This window comes from Corvus moneduloides, chromosome 2 (genome assembly GCF_009650955.1).
Source record: "Corvus moneduloides isolate bCorMon1 chromosome 2, bCorMon1.pri, whole genome shotgun sequence".
Classification (NCBI taxonomy): Eukaryota; Metazoa; Chordata; class Aves; order Passeriformes; family Corvidae; genus Corvus; species Corvus moneduloides.
Window position 1 is genome coordinate 38,956,447 of NC_045477.1, and position 24,075 is coordinate 38,980,521.

A 24,075-nucleotide genomic window follows, 5' to 3' on the forward strand; every position below is an offset into this window, starting at 1 on the left:
TTCTTGTCTCCCAGAGCTGAGCTGCAGAGGGTGTGGATAGTGCAGTCTTGGCTCGGGACATGCAGCATCATGAGAAACGTGTGGAGAACTTACCCTGGAAATAAAACAGTCTCAGCTAGGGCTGGGAAGAAACACTTTTTGAGCTTTTTTATAGCTTCGCCCCACCTTTGCCCCCTCCCCTCCCCCAGCTTCACAGGAGGATCAAATCTCATCTTTCTGATTTTTGATTTATTAGTTTTGTTGGAAGAAGACTTAGAGCCCAAGATCATAACCAAAAGGGTTAAGGATGTAGGAAGCTCAGGTCAGAGACCTGCATTGAAACAGGCCAGCTTAGGTCCCACCACTGTCCTGCCCTAACTGCTGATTGCTGCTGCCTCCAGGTGGTTTTTCCACACGTAGACTAAAGGTTCCAGCCTAAGAAACTTTCCTGGCAGAAGTTTTGTTGAAAATGGTACATTCCTGAAATGAGGAGAAAAAAAATTATTAGTTGATATTTTCCAGGAAAATATTGATTTCTGTGGCAATTGGGAGGAAGTGAGGTGAGCACAGGGGCCGCAGGAGCTGCTGCTGATCCTCATGAGTCCAAGTGTTGGGTGGACAGGGCACTTCCATGGGTCGAGAGCATCCCTGTGATCTCTGTGTGTCCTGGCCACTGCAGACACAAATGACATGCCTTTGGAAAACTGCAGAGACTGGTGGGCAAGCTCCAGGGCCTCGGAAAAAACCAGCAGTGGAAAACCCACTGGCACAGCCCAAACCACAGACAGCCAAGAATGAGCTGTTACAGCTTGCTCATGGGGGAAAAGAGGTAGATGTGGTCTCCTTTGGGCCCCATCCATGGAACATATGCAATGTTTCATCCATCATGAAAAAATCTTGAAGGAAAAGCCTAAATTTTGGTGTTGCCAATAACCCATCTGTACATTCAGTGTGGTTCAGTGTCCCCATAGGGGAGGAGATGATGGGCTTGCAAGGATGTTTGCTGGGGGGAGACAAGACTGAGGAATGGAGGGAATCAAAGACTGCCATAATTTTTTTGGGGAAGCCTCAATGTAGTGGCTTACTGGAAGGAAGAAAAAGGGAAAGGGCAGCCTCTGTCACCATCTTTTTGGGAAGAGACATGGAATTGCCCCATACCCTAGAAGAAAGTGCCTCCAATCTGCTCAGACCTACTAAAAATGCTTTCAGCGTAAGAACAGAAAAAGACTTGAGAGCAGTTGCTTTCTTTGCGGGAGCAGGAGTCAGGAAAAAAATAATGTATTTAACAGAACTTAAAGCTTATTCTTCATTTTTTTGTGGTAGCAGAAAATCCTCTCAGCAACCCTCTGAAAAGAGTTCATATCTATGATATTTCTGATTAGAGAATCGTAGTGGCCAATGTGGGTAGGACTGACTGTTACAGTGAAGTGCCTGGTAGAGCCACAGGAAGTTTTTTTAGTTTATTTGCGACATCACAAACATGTCAGTAATAATGGAGGTGTCCTCTTGGCTGCTTAGAAGCGTAGGGAAGGTATTGTGTACCACATAGTAAAAAAAAAGAGCTATCCCCATTCATTTACTTTGTTGCAACTGGGGGGTCTGCTCCATCATTTCTTGAAGTCAACAGGGAAAATATTATTGACCTGATGAGGTCTCTCTTTGCCCCACACCTGGCTCTGTTTCCATTTGAGAAGTGCTACCACCGATGCTGGATTGCTGATGAATTTTTCAGTAATGTGCATGTGAAAGTAATACTACCTCAAGGGATGATTAAATCACTGGGTGTCTCAGTCTTCAGGATGCAGCTAGACACATCCTGTCAGACGCTGTTCTTCCATAATTGACCTGAGCAGACTTTTTCATAAGGTTATTCCTCACCAATAGCTCATACTGGTTCCATGGCATCAGTGTTCGTCTGGCATTCTCGTGAATCACCAAACCAGGGGGTGGATAACTGTTACTTTGGTTCCTTGCCGAGAGTGTAAATAACATGCCCAAATCGAAACCCCCTTATTGATACAAAATAAAAGTCTAAGGAATACTCAGGAGGGAACCTGAAAGGAGAGGAGATGACGTGCTTCACATTTCAGCTGGAACAAATGCCACTACAGTGCTGACATTTTTCTGGTGGAGTAATTTTTTTTTTTTCTCAAGTAGCAAGTAGAATGGGCTGGAAAATGGCATTTCTCTTTAGTGAGATATTTAGAAGTTTCAGCTTTTGGGTTTGTTCTGACTTGGAACATCAGGTCTTCTCTAGTTTTTAATGAGAACCAAAGAGAATGAGGCAGGGACATGGTGGCAGGGACTCATCCACCACCATGCCTTAGGTAAGACTGATGGCCAAAATCTTGCTCAGTGTAATTAGCGATTAGGATTGTAATTGCACCCTCCTCATACCCCGGGGGCATCCCTGGCTCCTCCATGCCAGTGGGTAGAGGGAACCCTGCATCAGGTGGAGCTCTGCCCTGGATGCATCCAGATCCTCCTGCAACTAGAGAAGGAGCTTGCAGAGGATGTGAGGTGGGAAGTGACCACAGCATCCCACCACACAGTTCACAGGGAAGAGCAGGCAGCCAGGGGAAAATCAGGCGAAAGAAAATGTTGGCTACATTTCTGTGATCCCACTGGCAAGATATTAGGTATCTGTGTTATGGCTGACTCCACGGAGGCAGAGATCATCACACCCTCATAAATTGTCACCAGAGTCTTGGGTGTAAAGATACAAAAGAGATTTGTTTCTCTTCTCCCCAGCACCGCAGCAGGACTTTCACATTCCATTTTATATGGAAGACATGAGCAAGTTTGCAGCTTACTGTTATCTCAAGGTCCTATTTGGTCTGCTTTTTAATATTGCAGCCTAGCAAAGGAAGACTTGATCTTCCCTCGTTCACCCATGTGAAGCCATCAATGAGCATCCATCCGTGTGATTGGCCCACAAAGTGTGCCTTAAGGCCTGCTAGGGAATCAGCTGGGAACCAGGGCCCCAGGGCCCCCCAGCAGCACCTGCTGAGAGCCAGCAGCTTTCACTGTCAAAGCTGGGTTTGGGGTGCCCAGTGCTGGGCTCCTCCAGGGGAGGCGTGCCGGGTGCTGGATAAGCAGGGAGTGAGCGTGGGTGTGCCCTTGGATGGAAAAACACAGGGCTGGGGGAGATTAGAGCTGTGCATTGGTGAGTCACAGGAAGCCAAGGTGCTGGGTCAGCCCCGAACTGAATGAGGAAGGATTAGGAGCCAGACCAGGTGCAGGATGCCATAACCCCTATGGGAAGTCAGATAAGGAAGGATGGTCAAGGCATCCTTCACACATGCCGCTGAAGTGTGGTTTTGCCATCAATTCCTCCCGTAGTTACCAACATCACCACCACCTTACCAACCTCTTTTCTGCTCTTAGCTGATCCTGGGGAAAGCAATTCAGTGAGAGGCAGGTTGGATTCCCTCTGTATTTTTCTCTTCAGAGTTCCAATTTTGTTTAGCACAGAAAGATAGACCAAAAAGCAGGTTTCTCTGAAGAGAGAGCTGTAAATATTTTATGTCTAAGTCAGTCCTCTGGAAAATACTACAGCTTAAACAGAAAGTGTTTCCTACCTGCCAGCAGAGATCCTGCCTGAGCCTCAATTGCATTGAAGGATGTATGTGGATATTTGAGCAAAGAAGTTTCCTCAGCCTGCCCTGTCCTTCACCAGGGAGAAAATTATGGTGATTATGGCTGTGCTGTCTGTCAGGGTCTCAATGTGACAGAACTCTTCCTCTCTGACTCCCATCACTGAATAACTGCTGCCCATCTCTTCCTGCCCCACAAGTAACTTGAGACTCCCTACTGCCTGCGCCTGGCCTGGGACTTATCTCCTTTCGACCACCAGTCACACTTTCCCCCTCTCCCTGGCAGAGGTAACCCAGCACTCTCTCTGAATGAGAGAGCATTGTAGGCATGGCGTGGTCTAGACATGGGGATGGGGACAAACCAGCCCTCAGCCAAGAAACTCCACTGCTCCTCAAGAGGCAGCTGTGCAAGACCCCACCAGTGTTCAGGATATGGAAAATCTCCCATCCAACCTCACTCATGCCTGAGCTGCCTTGCGAGGAGAAGCCCAGAAAGGCTTTCCTAGGAGAGTGTCTGTTTTCAGACACCTTTGCAACAACAGAGGGATGGCCTCCCTCATCCTGTTGACTGGTATGATCATCCGTCTCCATTTGCTCCACTCTTTTGGGGGAGCACTGTGTTTACATCTGGGCAGATGTGTAGCAGAAGACAGGCGCCATGGTGAAGACTTTTCTCCCACCAATTCAGAAGAACTGGTGAGCAGGATGATGAGCAAGGGATGGGAGTTTTTATGTGGGCACCCAGTGACACAGCTCAGGTGATGTGGCTGGAGAAAGGGCAGGAGGCTGTTGATATCCAGCACCATCCCTTGTCCTCAGCACAGGGTAGGAAGAGAGGAAAGAGTGGGTTTACCCACTTTGTGGCTAAACCTTTCTGCAACAGACGCAATGCAGTGCAATGACTGCTCAACTCTGCCTCGCCCAGACTCACCTGGGAGCTTGGCTTGGGCTGAAACCATCCACTCCATTTGTGTTCGAGGCAGATCGGTGCCTCTGGCTGTAAATCTCCTGGGAATCTCATGACTCACAGCATAAGAGCCATGGAGTGCCGTGAATTACACATCACCGGCTGCTCACCCTCCTGAAGGCAGTGTTGGCTCCCCAGGATGTTTGTGCAGGAGCGGATGAGCCTGTGCCGTGGTGGGGCGACCACAGCCCCGCACAGACATGCCGGGAGGAAGGTAAGAACGTGCCCTGAGTCAACAGGCCTGGAAAAGCCATTAGGACTTGGTATCCCTGTAATTACAAGCCTACTATGTAGGTTTTTGGTTTTTTTTTTAAAAAAGCTTAACCCAAAGTCTCCACACAAATGTCCATCAGTTGACTTCTATCCAACCAGTGATTTCTCCAAGCTTCTCCCATTACAGAGTTGAAGCCTGGTGGCCTCCTCATCCTCCAGGATGGATCCCGATGCACCAGAACCTCAGGGGCTTGGTGGGAGAGCTTTGACACTACTGGTGCTGCTCCTGCTGGTCTACAGCTGTGGTGAGTGAGTTAGGGTGTGAGGACGACCTTGGAACACACCAGCACAGCCAGGGCTCTCTCAGCTCCTCCCCTGTGCATAGGTGGTGGCACAGCCAGAATCGTTCACTGCTCCAGACACTGGCTGCCACCACAGCCAGCACCGGTTGGCGCCATGCTGGCAGTCCCCAAAATGCCTCTTGGTAAGAGCTTGAATGCTCTTTCCTTTGTGGCCAGACCTATGCCATTGGAGAAGGTATGGGAATGCAGGGTCTGAGTGTCTTTGTTCCGTGGCTGATATCTGCTTCTCCTGGACCTCCTGGCTTCTGGAATATATAGGCAGTCTGCAACCCACCTCATGCCTGGCAGCATCCCAACCTGCTCACGCTGCATGAAGGTGCCAAGCACAGCCAGATACTGACAGAGGTCTTAGGCAATGCTGGCTAAATCTGGAATTGGGTGATAAAACCAAGCCTCAGAGTTGGCTCAAATGCTGCACAGCACATTTCTCTTTGTCATCCAGTACACAGGGCTGCTTGAAGCCCTCCTGGCCCTGGGAATGGGGGCTGTTTGCCTCCTAGGTGTGAGGTTTTTTCCTGGTAGCTGGAAGCACTTAACAACCAAGCTCAAAATTTTATATAATCTCCTGAGTACCATAAGCTGTCAAGAGACATGATGGATGGTAATGGTCGTTCAGGAGATGGAGCAAAAACCAAGATCTGTTCACATCTGCTGCAGGTGTGTGGGCTGCTTATGCTCAAGTGAGCTTGTGGAGGTCATGAAGGATTTGGAGGTTCACTTCTGGGATGTCCTTGTTGTAAATCATATGGGAAAACTGGCCACTCTGAAAAAAGATTGCAGAGTGTGAACATCTGCTGGAGCCATTCTCACCATGGTAAGACCATATTTTTCCTTGCAAGAAGGTGGGGTAATCAAGGCTTCCTTCACTGTTTGCTCTTCATTGTCACCCTCATCTCCTCCCATCTACTTGGTACAAGTGGCTTCTCTGGAAATTTAACTTGCATGGTATCCCATTGTCTCATGCTATTTATTCCTCTTCTGAGACTGCCTGAGGTGCCATTTGATCATGGCAGATATCCCTTTCCTGGTATCACTTTCCCCAGATGCTTCTGACTCAAGGGAAAACCCAGGAAGACACCCACCATCCTTATCAAGATGTAACTAGCCCAGACACCACTGCATCACATCATTTTTTCATTCCGTGTCACCGATGACTCAGCCTTCATTAGCAGCAGTCATCAGGGACTATTTCACCTACATTTCCTCCTGGCTAGAGGCCATCCCATAACCTGTGCAACTCAATAAGCTTCAGATTGTCTCTTCCAGTGCTGTGGCTGCTTTTGAGACTCTGCTGCTCCTTCTCCTTGGCACTTTCCACATGTGGTGCTGCAAACTGCTGAGGAAGGTGGGAAGTAGCCAGTCCAGCATCTCTGCTAGCTTTGGCATTTTGGACATAGGAATTAGCAAATCCCCTGTTTGAGAACATCTCAATGTTTAAATCCTGTCGAGGGATTTAAACAGCCCATTAGGTTTTTTCCCCTCTCTGCCATGTTTCCGCAGGTTACTTTCCCATAGATAATTATGTGACTCAGGAAGACAGACACATACCTCGCATACTTGTGGGAACCATAATTCGATAGGTGGTGTAGAGCATTTTGAAGCTCTTTGAACACACAAGAGCAGCTGAATTCCCGTGACTTACCTACCCAAACCAAAGCAAGTCCAGGCAATGGCTACATAGTTTTTGTGGAGCTCTTACCCAACCGAGGACAAACATTTCCCAGGAAAGCTTTGGTCTTGCAGCACCAAGGCACAGACGCTTTTTGTCGCCAGAGAAATCACAGGTGTTTTGTCAGGTAAGGTTTACCATTTCTACTTTACCATTTTTTTTTTTAAATGTCTGAACTGAGGCTGGAACAGGAACACTTTCTTCTGTGACAGCAAAGAAAAGGCAGTCGTGTTTTCTGAGAGGTCAGGGAAACAGCAAAGAGAAATTATCCTCTCTTAAGCAGCTAAGTGATTGTTATGGCTAAAATATCCTGGCAGCTAATTGCCCGTGAAGATAACTGGCAGAGCTGAGGCGTGGTGGCATTTGGTTCTGCTAGTTTAGTACAGACAGCTTTGCAACAGACACAAAAGGAGACACAGGCTTTGCTTCAAGTGCTTTAACATTTGGATTGTGGAATTGCAATTCAATTTGCTGACTTTGGAAGAAAACCAGAGAAGTAAGGAAGAGAAATTTTATTCCACATGGTGACTTTGAGGACCTTACAGATCTTAAACTCACCCCAAATCTGTATTGATATGTGCATCCAGCATCTCCTGTACTGTGTCATCAGAGCAGTGGTCCTGCAGCACTGTGAAGTGAATCCTGGTGTCCGGCCCTACCTGTGGGATGGCTGGGACAGGTTTGTGAGCAGCTCCATTTGGGGGATACCCTTGCTCAGGAGTGAGAGTAAGAGTTTGGCTGAAACTAAGGATTCTCTTTTCAAAGGTCTTCAAGACTTTGGTTATCTGTGTGGCTAGAGGTGAGCTATTTAAAGGAAGTCATGACAGGTAAATAGGAATTTATTTATTGGTTTGCCTCCTACCTTTACATCCAAAGGGATGTAGAGAATAGATAGGAACTTCTAGAGCCCATCCCCATCAGTGCAGGTGACCTGAAACTACTCACCTGCCATTATGTCCCCTAAGACCAGATTGGTGAATGAAAAAATGGCTTTGTCATACAGAAAGCTTATCAAAAATGTTTTGGGGCTCCTGAGCAAAGATGGGATTCTGTCCCCAAGCCCCTTCCCTCTCTGGTCATCCTTGCAGCCCTGAACTGAGTCAGGGCTGTATTTTTGGGAAGGTTCCCTTTGGAGGAGATTGTGTGTTTCCTGGCTTGTGAATGTTTTTGTTTGTTGGGGTGAGGGGAGCAATACAACTTGCAGCTTGCCCTGACATGTGCCTGCTGTGTGTAAACCTGCAGCTTTTATAAAAAGGGCTCCTGTCTTGAGAACTGTGGAGTGTTCAAGTGCTTCTTGGCTCTGGGCTTCTCCTTTAGCTGTCGTAAGATCAGATTAATGATGTATTAGTTCAAGATAACTGCCATGAGATCATGTAATTAGTTTGTGATCATGCTCTGTGCCAGTTGGCTGAAACTGATGCTTTTAAAAAAGCGTCTTTCAGACCAGCTACAAAAAGAGCTTTTTGATTGATGACATTAACAAATAGGTCATTAGTTACCTTTTGGGCTAATTAAAGGAGAGCACATCCAAGGCAGTAAAGAACAGCTGTGGGTGATTAAAGGCAGCCATCAGGCTGAGCTCTGGGGTACATGAAAAGTAGTTTATCACCTTGTGCCTTTCACTGTGCCCACGCTGCTCCAGGTTAAACAAATTTGTAATGTCCCCCTCAAAGTCCTGATCATGCCCTGCTCAGCTCTGTAAGGCTCAGTCAGACCTTCCCATTCCCGCTCCTATTGCCTTTGGGCAGATGAACAGCTGCAGGAAGGCAGTGCCTTCGCAGGGCAGTGATACCTGCCCAAGAGCAGCTGCTGTCTGCCCAAGCGACAAGACTTCCCTTTGCCACTGCTCCCACATTCCGAGTACATGGCCTTTTTGACACAGAAGTTGTCAAGAAGTTTTTACTCAGAGCAAAACCATGAGTCAGGGGATACTTTAACTTCTCTGGACTCATTGGGTTTGAGAAGAATCTGGATTATTGTGTAGGCACCATAAGGCCACTTTGGTGAGCACGGGGAGAGAGGTTCCCAGTGCATCCCTGATGAGAAGGCAGCTATCCCTGTGTTACTGCAGGGTGCTGGGAAGCATCACTGATAAAGGGATCTGTCTCATTGCATTTAATCCCAAGTGTGATTGCTGCAAGGCTGCTGCCCGACACCTTCTCCCACAGTCTGGCCAAGCTCTTTTCTTCAGTCACTGCTTCTTGTCTCAGCCTCAGTTCTACCTTGGCTGCCCACATCATCCCTTTGGCGTGGCGAATACAGATCCCAAACCCCAAAAGCTGTCTGGAAGCACATGTTGGGGTCAGTGCCCTCTCTTGCTGGAGAACACACTAGTAATGGCCAGCCACTCCTGTAGGGTTTGCAACATGAACAGAAACAGATTTTTCTCCCTTGTTCCAGCCTCCCCTCTCCAAACTGATACTGAACACCACTCTCCATGGTGTGCTCCCTGCTGCCCCATCTACCAGACCTCTTATGACTTGTGACCACCTCAGCTGTTGTGTAGCCTTTTCTCTTGCCACAGTCCCTGCCCATGCTCACTCTTACACGAGGCTGCTACAGGCTAGTGGTAGCTGTCCACTCGCTAGCCCTGGCCTGGCAATGGGCTTGCGTGGCTTGGGGCTGCTCTGATCCCAGGAACCAGCTGTGTGGACCTCACACTACCTGGCTCCCCCAGGACAGATGCTACTCAGAAGGGATCACACATGAGCTCTTCTTAGGTGCTACAAGGTGTTGGAAAGGTTGCTCATTAAATCAAGAAATCGTTAAATGCAAAGGGCTCCACTGTGCTGTTCTGGGGGCTCAGACCAGCAAGGTGGTGTGTGAGTATCACTAGCCCTAAGTGATCACCAGCCCCAGGTGGTCACCAGCCCCAGGTGGTGATCTACCTGGATTGTATTGAGTATCTCATGAAACTATGCCCTGCTTTGTCCCTCATGGGGAAGAGAAGTAGCTGAGTCTGTGTCTTCTGGAAGAGCCACTGAATTTTACTCCCAGTCAAGTAGGTGGATGTAGTTAGAGCTCTAAACCTGAACCATATGCAAGGAGACATGATAGCACAAAGAAATGTGAGCTCCTTTGTACAGCACCTGCATCTCCACTCAGCAGCACTTGAGCCATGTGGATGGAGCCAGTTTTGAGGCAGTGTTTGGCCAAACACTTCCAGCCTATACTTGTCCACCAGATCAAGCCTCTGCCTGCTGTAGCATTTAGGGTTTGACGCTTTAATATCTTGTCTGTCTGGGTTAACCTCAGGTCATTGACTTTTATTTTCCTGCTGTTTTGGCCATGTGAATTCTACAGTTTATGGTACTAAAAAAAATCCCCATTCAGTTGCTGAGTTCCCTGAGAGGCTGGCTGTGTGGCAGATTGTCTTGAATTGGAAATGCTCCAGAAGAGGAGCTTAACTGGGGCTTGTGCTCCAACAACCACTCCTGACAGATTAGAGGGATTGTAAAACTTTGCTGAAATGGTCATTCCAATATTATGCTATTTTTTTCTGTGGTTTGGAAGAGATTTGCAGGTTAGATTGAACATGGACAGTGCTTTGTGATCTGCATTGTTGTTATTGAGGTACAGTAAAAGCTCTGGAGTGAAAGGACTCTTAATGTATTCAGTCCCTATCATTTTTAAAATACTGTATCAGGATATAGGAGGAATGTGAGTCTTTTCTCACCTTGTTTTTCCTCAGAGGAATGGTGGAAGCTATTGGTGTGTAAAATGAGCACCCCTTGCCCTAGGTGAAGACTGCACACAGAACCTGAGTGCAGGCCCTTTGAAAAATCTCACATTTTATTTATCTTCTTGAAAGATGGAGGTAATGGGTGTTGATTTTTGACCATAGCAAGGCTGAGCCCTTCAAGCAGCTGGAGCTGTCATCCCAGCCCTAGTGAGACAACAGCTTGAGCAGTGATGCCTCCTTCTCCAGCTCTGCATTTTAGCAAGAGGTGTATTGCATGGATATAAATGCAGCTAGTGGACCCTGTCCTGTGTTTTCACTCATCCCTTTCCCTCCCATCCCATCCTGTTGGGCAGCCACAGCGATAGTGGGCACAATGCATGCTCTGTGGTGAGACAGGGACCACAAACCCATTGCTGATGCTGACACTGAACATCCAACACCAGCAGCCCGTGCTGATACCAGGTTCTGCTGTGCAGGGAAGAGATAGATGCCCCAAAGCTACAGCAAGGACTGAGGTTTATGATCGTCTGGGTGTTTCTCATTGCTGGTGTTATTGACCCAAATAAATTTTGACCTTTGCTTTCTCTAGTGTAGGTTAGACCTTATGTGTCAGTGAAGTCAGAAGGTTTTACATCCGCAATTAATCTTCTATGTGATGAGAGCTCAGGACTCGTGTCTATATGATTTCATGTCTATATGATTCTGAGCAGAGCGGGTCAGCAGGCAAAGAGCTGAGGTTCCTTCTTTCAGAGAAACAAGTTAATATGGAAAAGCCATTTTATCTTCTATGCTATGCTGATAAATTGCCCTTTCGTTCTTTCTCTCTTATACTTTTATTGAACTTGCAGACAAACCCCTCCCTTGGCAGGTAGAAAGAAGAAATTGCCAACAGTACGCACTGAAGAGATGCCTTTCAGTAGTGTAGCTGTACAAATAATAGGTTTTTCATTTCAGTGGCTGAAGGGAAAAATTGAAAATACTTTTCGGTTTGGATCACCCCCTAAAGGAGAATGTTTCTTTTCTTCTTTGATTTCTTTTCATAAGCGTAGCATGAGACATTCTGGTTTGAGATTATTTACTGCTTTTCATAACTTAAAAAAAATAAGAAAAAAGAAAAGAAAAAGCAAACTAGGTCACTTTCAAACCAAAACCAGCATTTGAAAGAACAAGAAAAAAAGTTTCATTTTTTAAATGTCAAAATGGAACCTTGCTGCTCTTCTCAGGACTCTTTTTTTCTCTTTCAGCTTAAACTAATTACATAGTCAATCCAAATTTGCCTGAAGTCTCAGTACCTCTTAATTGCAATTCAGCTGAATTTGCTATGTCAAAAACCTCCAGTCCAGCTCTGCCTGTGCGTGCAGTGACCTGTCCTGCTTGCTGCTCACCAAACGCATATGGACAAGTATTTAATTCTACTCCATTAAGGTGTTGAGCAAGAGAACGTGTGAAGTGACTTCTTGCAGGTCTGGCCAGCTGGGGAAGAACCAGCATACTCCTGGTTCTTGCTGGTGAGACCTGGCAGTAGGCTGAGGTAGGGGCTTTGGCTGTGCCGTGCTGGGAGCCACTGGGAGCCAAATACGTCAGTGTGGAGCTGCTGCCCCTTCCTGCAGCTCCCCTCAGTAAGATGGTAGCTGAGAGGTACCAGTGCTTGGGAAGTGCAGTGGGATGGCTCAGCCGTGCTTTGCTTCCCTATGGAGACAGGGCCCCATCCATCTCTTTCTTGGCCTCATTTGCTAAGGAGATGGTGCTGGTGTGATGGTGTCCCTCCATTGCTATCCGCCTACCTCTACCAGGAATGCCCTCAATTAGGGTCATGACAGCATTAAATTACAAAAAATTCCTACAAATAATGACGAAGAAAATCAGAGACCGAGTAGAGATGATCAGCTGCCAGTGTGGTGGGGCTCGTGGGACACACCTCACCATGAAATCAGCTCCATTGCTGCCTTTTGGGGTCTGGGTTTGCCTCAGACACTGCTGAGGAAGATCCTTGTTGTCACCTCCTTTTCAGCATCTTCCAACAGAGGCAAAAACTTGTTGCATCACAACACTTGTATGTTTCCTTAATAAATTAGAGGTTGCTGATACTGGATGGACTCTATTCCCTTCCAAATCCATGTAATCCTGAAGGCTTAGGGGTGCATTAAATGCCTGTATGTGCTACCCCACCAGGGATCATAGAACCACAGAATCATAGAATTGCTTGGTTTCGAAGGGACCTTAAAGATCACCTAGTTCCAACACCCCGGCTGTGGGCATGGGCGCCACCCACTAGCCCACATTGCTCAAAGCCCCATCCAGCCTGGCCGGAGACTTCCAGGGATGAGACATCCGTAACTTCTCTGGGCAGTCAGTTCCAGTGCCTCACCACCCTAACAGTAAAGAATTTCTTCCTAATATCTAATCTAAACGCTTTTTATAAGCCACCTTTAGGTACTGGAAGGTGCTATATGGTCTCCCTGGAGCCTTCTCTTCTCCAGGCTGAGCAACCCCAGCTTTCTCAGCCTGTCCTCATAGGGGAGGTGCTCCAGTCCTCTGATCATCTTCACGGCCCTCCTTTTGACTCACTCCAACAGGTCCATGTCCTTCCTGTGCTGAGGATGCAGCACTGCAGGTGGGATCTCACAAGGGCAGAGCAGAGGGGCAGAATCCCCTCCTCACCCTGCTGGCCATGCTGCTTCGGATGCAGCCCAGGATGAGGTTGGCTTTCTGGGCTGTAAGCACACATTGTTGGTTCATGTCCAGCTTTTCATCCATGAGAACACCAAGTCTTCTGCAAGGCTGCTCTCCATGAGTTATTCTTACAGTCTTTGCTCACATCTGGGATTGCCCAGATGCACAGGTCCAAGGAGTAAAGGGAAGATAAAGGTCTCCAGGAAGATTCTCAGGTGCAATAAACCTGTAGGTTTCCTGACTGATAGTCAAGAAAATAATTTAGTGTCTACACCAGAAAGGAACTTTTTAGGGCGGAGAGCTCTCATGTTAACTGCTCAATAATCCCCATCCTTCCCGGGTGACTCAGAGCCACTACTCCAGGGCTGGGGCGGCTGTGAGAGCCAAGTGGCCAGTGGTAGTGTTGCCTTGGAATGTATAAATGATTGTAATTTCCAGCCTGCAACTCCTGTCCATGGAGGAGCTGGGATGTGGGAAAAAGGGCCAGCAAGCCTGCCCACTCCCCTCGCTTGCCAGGACCTGATGGCTGGGCATGTAAAGCCAAGACACACATCTCCGATGGATGTCCTTGTGAAACATCGCCTCACTCAGAAGTAAAACCCCACCCCTGCAAGTATCATGACATATTAGGAATTTCTCAGTGTTGGTCAGACTGATAACAGAAAATGGAAGATGTCCAAGTGTTGGTGGCCTTTTGATGCAGTGGGGAGGCCTGTTGATGTGGTAAGTCGAGGCGTGGTAGAGTCAGCAACTCCTTGGTCCAAGAGTTCCCTGTGAGCCATGTGGGTTTTTTCTCAATTTTTTTCTTAATTAATTTTCTTTTTTTCTCCTGAAATATTGACAAGATTTTCCTCTGCTGAGGTGAGCTTCTCAGCAGCTGGCTATGGTCCAGCAGCACGACAGATGCTCAGTGTATCTTTTGATTATTCCCCAGAGAGAGCAGCAGGAGGCATTGCAAGCAGATCTTTGATGCTGCAGATCAGAGATGGACCCTGGTGAAAACTGGAAGCTGGATGAAACAAACTGGCTGTCTCGTGGTGGGATCCACCCCTTTTCCAGTGTGAAAGGAGGTAGGATGTGATTGATGATTTTTAATCCACCCAGTGAAAGTGCTTAGAGCCTTCCCAATGTGCTGCTGCCATTCACTGTGCTTGCAGTGGCCCCAGGGGTTTTGCTGGGCTATATCCAGAGCCAGGCAGTACTTGGTATGAAGGTGGGAAAGGTCTGACCCAAACTGTCACACTGACACAGGCACTTGGCCTGCGGCTTCTTTTCCTTGTTCAGAGTGGACTTTCAAAGAAAAAAAGAGAAGAAAATAAAAGAAAGAAAAAAGGCTTCAACACCCATCTTTTGGCCACTTAGTGTGCCACTTGTGCTAGATGTAACCACCCTCACTCTCCATAAGCAGAACTCCGCAAATGACCATTGTTGGGAAGGAGTGACAGGAGAACTGATAAAATATTCTCTTCAATCACATTTGTGGGGGATAATTTAGGATGGCTGCAGGATACATGCTGTCCTGGCAGTGACAGGGGGGCTGCCCCAACTGGGGCTCCGTGTGCAAGGACTGTTCAAGGCTTCAGCCCACCTTAGCCGGACACAAGATGTCCCACCTCAAGGCCAGGGTTCATTGCTCTCTAGAAATTGCCTGTTTCAGGAAAGCACCCAGGGCAGATGCAATGAGAAGTACCCAGCAGTCCTTTTTCCTCTATTAATTAATCTCTACCTAATTTCCAGTCAGCTGCTCTTACTTGCTTTTTAATCCCCATTTGAACATTTGGCAGGAGCAGCCACAAGTGCTCCTTGCTCAGCCCCAGGTCATCTTTGTTACCAGAGGTCCCTGTCCCCTGGGCCAGCACAAGCTGTCCCTCCTTGGGCAAAGTTCCTTCTTTGTCTGGGATGTGCTGTGCCCTAGACTAAAACCAAAATAAACCCACAGCCTTCCAGATGGCAGCACCTTGGGAACGGAAACACTTTGCTTTGGTAAAGTGCTCGCTTATCTCCATCTGTTTCCCTTGGCTTCCCGCTGGTAGCCCAGATGCTGGGGGAAGGGAAAGGGACAAACCAAGAAGCAGCATCGCCTCCTTTTCTGTGAGAACTGAATTACATAAGTAGCTTTATCCTTTTGAGCCCATAGGTAGATTTATGCTTTTGAGCCCTGGGTTCAATATCACCAGCAAAGCACCACTGGGCAGCATCCTTATGATAGAACATCTGTTGCTTTTCCAGGTACCCAGCCCAGGGTGGCTCCAGGGGACCAGCATAGGGATGCTTCCTGCAGTCCACTCTTTTTTCCCATTAGAACAATCTCTGCTTCTGTTATTTCTGAAAAGTCTTTCCTATGTGCATGGTCTGTGTTACTGTTTATAGCTGTATTGGTTAAATGCCCATTGACTTCAGGACTGCAATGTGCTTGTGTCTGTAGAGGATGGCAGAGTCACTGCCATCACGAGTTCAGAAAAGTCCAAACCAGCTGAACAATTGAATGTGGATGTACATTGGCTTTTGGTTTTGTATGCAGCCCATTGCTATCCTAAACTAGTGGCTCACAGCGTTTTCCAACTGTTGGGCCTAAGAGCATTTTATAACAGGGGGCAAGATCTCTTAGAAAGGGCACAGGTATGGATTGCTGTAGGGCATCACACACCTGCCCTTCTTAAATGCCGTTCTGGAACCCCTAGGAATACAGCGATCCACAGATTCCAGACCAAAAGTTTTTTGAGTCAAGCCCATTCACTGAAAAGATGCCATGAATCATAAAGGGATAAAAAACCAGCACAAAACCCCCCACCCACTGCAATTTAATTTTTTTTTAAATTTGCATTGGGTTTTTCAATTTAGCAACACTTTTGACATTGCAAGAAATGTTTGAAAATAGCAAAATCCCCCCCAACTACAAGGCACAAATGGAATTCAACACTTGGCCACGTGTGTGGTTGTGGGTCTTACTGGCAGTGAGCGATCTGTGTGTGTTGTTCTCTGCAGCTGGGAGCAGACAAGAGTGGGTGGGCTCGTTTATGGGATGCAAAATAAACCCCTACAAGTTTTTGATGAGAGATGCCACCAGCTCAGGGATTTCCAGAGACTGTGGCCTAACCCGTCACTGGCACTGAGTTACTGCGGTGCTGTTATCAGATGACTCAAAGGTTTGGTCAGCCTCTGAATAATTCTTGCTCCCGCTGGTTAAACCTTCTCCAGCTGCTGTTGTTGGAGCAGACTGTAGCATACAGGAAAGCTTTGCTGCAGGCAGGGTGCTCCTGGCCATGCCCTAAGCACCATGTAAATTGAAGAAAGGGAGTGAAAAGCTGTGGTGTGGACAAAAAAGGGAGCATTGCCAGGGATCCCAGGGAGGACACAGATGGGGCAGTGGAGCTTCTGCTCCTCAGGGCTCATCCTGACAAGCATCTGTCTTGAGATGGTTCTGAGGTTTTTCAATAACAGCTGAATTAGAAGAAAACCCACAACATGCACATGAAAGCTGTCAGGGTGAACTGGAAGCAAGCTGAGCAAGGGCTTATCAGCAGTGTGATGAAAACAGCATTGTTACTCCCCCTGTCCTCATTTACCTCTCCAGCTGACTTCCTGAGCATTTGTTCTTCTTCCCGCAGACAATGAGCTCTCCGAAGGTGCCCCAGCCCTCTTTGCTCTGGATCAGCTGGGTAAGTCCATGCATGACACATTTTCCTCTCCCTGTTTTTTCTATGTTGAGTAATTAGGAGATGACTTAAACAACAGCAGGGCAGCTGCTGAATGCTTTAAAATTTATCAGCAGCAGTGCCTCCTTTCTGTGTTGTTTTTTAATGCCATCCATCAGAGGGATGGAACAACTTGACAGTAGATGTGTTTGATACATTTCTGTGTTAAATCGATGCAGTTTTTTTTCCCCTGGGAGAGAAGCTGTTACCTTTCTGGTGCAGAGCACTATAGGATGCTGTTGTTTCTTGGCTGGGGGTTTGAAGCTTAGCCAGCAGGTGGTACTGGAGTTTATGTGACTTTCTGGCACCTTGCAAAATGATGAGGGATTTTTCTTCACCTGGGAGGCAGAAATAGAGATGTGTAAAGCAAGAGTGAAGAATAAGATACTCAGAGAGAAAACAACCTCAAATGGACAAGGGAAGCTGAAGGCTTCAGAGGCTGAATCCATGGGGAAACCTCATCTGGCAGTGATCTCCCCTGAATCCCAGGGTCAAGGTCAAAAGAGGTGTGATTCTCAGGATGAGTTAGAGACGTTCTAGGTGGGGTGGGGTGAGGACTTGAGCTGCAGGATGGGAAGCTTCTGAAGGAGGACTTCTGGGCACCCAGCACTGGAGGTCTGATGTGCATGGAAAGGGGAAAATCACAGAATCACGAAATGGGTAAGGTTGGAAAGAACCACAGTGGGGTCATCTGGTCCAACCTTCCCACTCAAGTGCCATCAATTGCACAGAGTTGCATCTAGATAGCTCCAAAATATCTCCAGTGAGGGAGACCCCCCAATCCCTCAGGGCAGTCTTTTCCAGTGCTCGGTCACCCACACAGTAAGGAAGTTTTTTCTCATATTTAGGTGGAACTACCTGTGCACCAGTTTCTGCCTGTTGCTGTTTGTCCTATTGCTTGGCTCAACTTAGAAGAGCCTGGGTCCATCCTCTTGACACCCTCCCTTCAGATACTCATTGATAAGTCATCTCTTCATGAGGCTGAACAGGCCCTCAGCCAATCCTTGCAAGAGAGATGCTCCAGTCCCTTAATCCGCTTTGTAGTCCTCCTCTGTATCTGCTCCAGGAACTCCACGTCTCTCTCGTACTGAAGAGCCCAGAACTGGACCAGCCCTCAACCCCTCCTGAGAAGAGCATGCTGGAAGGCGTGAATAAGAAGTGCTGGGAGATATGCCAGTCTCAGGACTGGGTACCCTGCCTTGCTCTGTGGCAGCATGGTGGGACTCCTCTGGCACACTGCAGTGTGCACCACCTTGACACGACTGAGCACTGGCCCTTCCCCACAAGGAAAAGGCACCCTCCTCTTCATTTTCAGGGCAATACATTCTCCATACTTGGAGATATTCAAAAGCTCTCTAGACAAAGACCTGGGAAATGGGCTGTAGGTGGCCCTGCTTGAGCAGGGGATTGGACCAGATGAACTCCAGAGGTCCCTGCTAACCTCAACCTATCTGTGATTCTGTGACTACCCTGCCACTCTTGGAACCCACCTTGACCCCAGTAAAGATGATCCACATGCACTCACGGGGTACTCACCATGTACGGCACTGGTGGAAACTTGGGATAGGAGGGTAACACTGCAGGAGCCCAGAAAGTGGTTTTTATCAAGTATAGCCATCTTCAATGTATATTTCTGCTGCTAGGAGACAGGTTCTTGAAAAAAAATCCTAGAAATACAAAAATGCTTAAAAACTGTATGATGCCTCACTGGTTCTGGAATGGGTGGCGTATCAAGTGGTTGTCCTCCCTTCCAGCGAGGATATATACTTGATCACATTTTAAAGTAGTCTGTGTGAGCTCTCTCCACTTGGTGTCAGGATAGAGACTGCCCTGACATGCATTCACCCAGAAGAGTGTCTTAACAGGGAATGGGAATAAAGCCAAGAGCCTTCTTTTGGCTGCCTCATTCATTACCTGATTCTGGTTAAAACATGTAAGATAACTTCAAAATGCATTTTCTGTGACAGAACTTGGACCAGCTCCTTTTATATTCTTGGTTATCCTTGTCTTATTCCTTGAACAGAGTCTTTCCTCAGTGGCATGTGCCCAGCTCTCCTAACCCTGGTATTTAGTGACAAAGATAAAGCTCCCTCTCCCAAATAACAAGTTGTGGTTGATTTTAGGAGGAACTCCTCGGATATCACTTTCCTCTGCACAGCAACTTAGACATCCCTCAGTCTGGAAAGGATTATCCAAACCAGTGCTTATATCACCTTACAATTCCACTCTCCTTTCCAAACATAGCACAAGATGTGATTACTCCATCCAAGGTAGACAAGACAGAAAAAAGATATGAGATAGCAGAACAAGTAATGGAAATACAATCTCTCCTCTTGCCTTCCTCCCAGCTGGTGAGTTTTCAGCTGGATCAGTCCCCTGGCCCAAGTCAGGCACAGCTGTCTAATTTGCAGTGCCAGGCAAGACAGACGGTTAAGACGAAGCACAGGTTGGAGAGAGAGAGGACAAGACCATGCCGGTAGCAGCTTGGATTCATGCTGTGAAGTGATTGTGTAACCAAAGAATACCAGGTCAAAAATACTCATCTCTGGTCAAACCAGCCACCTAAACAGCTGGAGTTATTAGTAGAGGAGCAGCAGATAAAAGAGTATTATAATAACAACATTCTGAGACAAACCATCAATATTTTAATAATCATCAGGATAAAAATCACAAAAAGGCAAGTCTGAGCAGGACTTCAGGGAGACAGATACACCCTACTTCTGCTTGGAGGCAGGGATAGTGGCTCCTGTTCACCCATCACCCTGTGTGCAGGACCAACTCATCCTAACAGCCTTCCTAGGCAACTCACCCCAGTGCTTTGCTGCACTGGAAGGGTTTCCTCAGTGTCTAATTAGATTTGCATAATTTAAGCCAAAGGCAGGCATAAAGGCCCTCCATGGATCAGACTGAGAGTTTCTTGCCCACTCTGCAGGGGCTGAAGGGGGCATTCAATGGAGGATCAGTGGAGTGTATCCCTTTCTTCCTGCTCAACATGTCTTCCTTGACCTCTAGTCCTGTCTCCAGTTTTCTGTCAGCTTGTCCCAGCTTGCTGTCAACTGCAAATGTGAAAAACAGTGCTTGGATTTTGTGTTATTTGTGGAAATGCTGATCAGGACCAGATTCACGAGAAGTTTTTTTGCATAACATCATACCACAAGCAACTAACCTCTAAGAAAAGTTTTGACCAGACATGCACCCACCTTTTCATATTTTCTTGTAGCCCGTGTGTTCCTATCCTGCGTATAGTGACCCCGTATGATACAGTACCACAAGCCACACTTACACACCAACACATACAGCATCTGCACCTCCTTGTTCACCTACCTGGTTTATCACCTCATTGCAGCAGGTCAGATGAGTCTGACAGTTCTGCTCTTGCTGAATGCGTGCTGGATGTTACTCATACTTTCCTTTTCTCCATGTTTGCAAAAATTTTAGTGATTCCAAAGCTTCCAATGATGGAATTAACCATAACTGGGAAATCCTTCCTAACTCTTCTTTCTCTCTTTGTCTTAAAGATCTGTGGTCTGCTTTGTCATGTCTGACCTTTGAAAACCTCTCTGTGGTCTGCTGCTGTGCAAGTCAGTGCATGGCTCACCTGTACCTTGTGCAGTAAGAACATTTCTGACATTCCCTGGAGAAGTACCAGGCAAGGGAGGCAAAAATGACTGAGGGAGAGAGCAGCTTTTGTGAAAGCAGACTCTGAGAAAACTACAGCTGAATTGGGTGGAAAAGAGGTGCTTGAAGGAAGGTACAATAGAACTACAAGAATTATGAATGGCATTGAAGTAAATAAGTGCAGGAGAGACATGGACACAATGGACATGGTCCAGCAAAGGGCCACAAGGATGATGAAGGGATTGTGGCACCTCTCCTGTGAGAAAAGGCTGAGAGAGCTGGGTGTCATCAGCACAGAGAAGGAATGGCTCTGGGAGATCTCATCAATGTGTATAAATACCTGTAGGGAGGTTGTAAAGCGGTTGTAATCAGGCTCTTTTCAGTGGTGCCCAGTGCCAGGACCAGAGGCAATGGCCACAAACAGAAACACAGGAGGTTCCCTCTGAATATCAGGAAGCAATTTTTTCTGTGAGGGTGACCAAGCACTGGCACATGTTTCTCAGGGAGGTTGTGGACTTTCCATCCTTGGAATTATTCCAAAGCCATCTGGATGTGGTCCTGGGTAACAGGCTCTAGGTGGTCCTGCCTGAGCAGGGTGGTTAGACCAGACGACCTGCAGAACCCCTTCTGACCTCAACCAGTCTGAGATTCTGTGAAATAGGGAAAGACTTAAAATAACCCAAAGGAACTGTGTCTTCACTCAGCACATAATTCCTCTGTGCAACTTGCTGCCACAGAATGTCCAGGGTGCCAAAAGTATGAATGGGCTCAAAAAATGATTAGAAAACATCATGGGAGAAAGGTCTATGAAGGGCTCTCAAACTTGATGATGCAGTTAAACTTCTGGCTCAGGAAGGCAAGTGGGATCATGTACTAGAGGAAACAGCACTTGTAATGTTCTATGCATTTTCTCTTCAGTCATCTACTGGAGAGGACACTTGGAGCTCTTAAACTTTGCAATAATCCAATGTGGTCCTTCTTGTCTTTCCTTAGGTCCACAGTGACTAACCAGAAGAAAAAAAAACCCCAAAGCCACACCTTCTCTTCCTTTCTTTTCTTCGCCTGTCTCTCCTCTCCCACAGCTTTGGCTGCTGGATTTCAGCAGATATGAATCAGACAGTGACTGTTGTGTTCCTTTTGTTCTGTAAATGATTAAAACAGAACATTTCACACTTGCTTTGTGGCTCAGTAGAGAAATGCTCCATTTTCTCCTTGGCAAATCCTGAGGTGGAACTTCTGGCTATGGAGAAAGTGAGATCAGGGAGAGAAAAACTATCCCAACAGAGGAACATGTGCAGACTGCTTTTCTGTCTCTCCCGTGCTTGGCATATCTTCTCCCCATTTTCCATTTTCTCATCCCTCCTCTCTTTTCCACCTCCTTCCCACCCCACTGGCATTTTTTCTGCTTGCTGCTTTAAGATAATTTAATTGAATATCAGAAAAAAAGAAAGCAGACTGAACGAAAAATGCAAGGTGAAAGCCCCCAGCGCAGAAAGCCCTGGGAAGAGTAATGAGAATGTGATGAAACGGAAAAATAAAGTGGGAGTAGGGGGTATGAACCTCACTCTGCCAAAATCAAGATGAATACGTATGGGAGATGCAATATCTCAGTGGAAACCCCTAGGACCTGTGCCTCACATTTCCTGACAGCCAACCAGAGGAGGAATTAGCTGGCTGTACTATTTATAAGTGCACCCTGGGCATGGCCAGCTTGCTGGAGGAGGCTCCCCACAACAGCGGCTTGCAGGAAATACTGCTTTGGTGATACTGACCGCCTGGGGAATAAACACGCCCAGAAACGAGATCTCATTGGATATAAAGGGAAGGAAAGAGAAAGCCCTGGTCCCTGCCCTGCTTCTTCCCACTGCTTCACAGCCATCCAGCTGGATTTTTTTCTTTGTTGTCCTGACCTCATCCCATACTGAAGCAAATCCAGAGAGCGAGTGCTCTGCTTAGCTGTCTTCTGCCAGAAACCAAAGAGGTCAAGTTATTAGAGAAAAATGAAAGCTCTTTGACAGAACTGGAAAAACAGATGTGCAGAGATATTTCTGCTGCCTCCAAACACAATGCTGCCTATGAAATGTGTATCAGAGGCGATCCGAAAAATATGCACAGTTTTTGCAGTAGAAATCTTAACAGTGGCTAGTTATTTAGCAGGATGGGTTTCTTTGGGGCTCCCCAAACCACTGAGTTTACTGGCTGCTAGGTTACAAGATTACTTTAAAACCTTCTGCAGATGTAGTTTAGAAAGTCATGCTCCAGTGCTGCAGGAGGATCTGCCTCTGCCCAGTAGCTGGAAGTCAGTTGGGGATGGTGAGAATGGGGAGCTGTGTCTCTGCAGGGCACGTAAAGCCTGTGACTATCAAGAAGAAATAGGGTATTCTGCGCCTGAGGTATGGTAAGGACATCTTTCATGTCAAAGGCTTTGTGGCTTTTATTCACTAAATTTGCCTGGGTGGAAGTTTCTACGCAGTGTATTCTGATTTCTTGATTCAGCTCTTGCTGTGGTCTCGGCACTGCAGGGCAGCTATTTGGGCCACCCCCAGAGGTGGTGTTAATGGGGCTGGAACCCTCTGGCTGCCCATCAGCCACTGCTAAAAGCAGCAACGACAGCAAGAAGTGGAATTGTGTGCAGGCATTTGGGGTTGCCGCAGTGTCAGGCGGAGCGGGACAATTATTTGTTTGCTTGCGGCATTTGGAATCTGTGGGATTACACGCATGGTTGGCTGCAAATGTAGCGAGCATCAATACCCGGGTGCGCCCGTAGCTTGGGATGGCCACATCCCTGCTGCAGGGTCTCAGGGGTCCGGCCCCAGGTCTGTCAGTAGCAATTGCTTCGAGCTCCCCAGCTGGCAGGTGTTTGGGATGGTGTAGGGATGCTGAGTGATGCAGGGGGCTGCTAAGGACCAAGCCATGATGGCATCTGGAAATGCTTCTCCCTCCCCATGGAGCTCACCAAAGTGCTTGGGATATCCATGAGAGGTGTTTGTTTTCCGTGTCAGGGTATAAGAGACATGGGATGTGTGGATAATGTGGGTCTCCTGAATCCATGGCTACCAGGGAGAAGCAGGAGGGAGGCAGTGAAAAGAGATGGCACTGTCATATCCACTCTGCAGACCTGACAGCTGGAGTTATGGTGGCACTTGGTCCTGGCTGAGCAGATTAGAACTAAAAGGAGTGAAAAATTAACTTCTTTCCTTCCCCAGATTCCTTTGAAGAATGACATAAAACAAACAAACACACAAAGAAATATTAAAATATTGGAGCTATTCCCAAATTGAGGGAACAATATATTTTAATAAAATATATAAATAAAAAAATTATTAAGTACATATAAAACATATTAAAATATTGGAGCTACAAAGGGGAGAAGCTTGAGTGGCAGTTGCCTTGCCCTCCTGGGCAGACACAGCTCCCCAGAGGTCATCTGGGGATAACCTCTGAGAGATGTAACAAACCAAAAGGGGTTCGAGAACTCCCTCTGCAATCTGTCACCCTTTGTGGCCACTTGCCAGTTTATAAAATCAAAATGGAATTGAAGAGGAAAAAAGATTTTGAAAATCATGTGCAAACACACACCAGAAAATTGATTACATGAGAGAAAATTGAAACAATACCTTC

At 47.1% G+C, this 24,075-nt stretch overlaps 1 protein-coding gene across 1 annotated transcript in view; it reads left to right on the plus strand.

The window, feature by feature from the left end:
• Positions 1 to 6,764: 6,764 nt before the first annotated feature.
• Positions 6,765 to 24,075, plus strand: part of AMOTL1 (angiomotin like 1) — a 78,423-nt gene continuing 61,112 nt past the window's right edge. Inside the window, exons 1-3 of the mRNA XM_032099194.1 lie at positions 6,765 to 6,913; positions 14,076 to 14,211; positions 16,750 to 16,800. Of these exons, the coding sequence (XP_031955085.1) occupies positions 14,127 to 14,211; positions 16,750 to 16,800 (136 nt within the window). The 5' untranslated portion in view covers positions 6,765 to 6,913; positions 14,076 to 14,126. The remainder of the gene's footprint in view (positions 6,914 to 14,075; positions 14,212 to 16,749; positions 16,801 to 24,075) is intronic.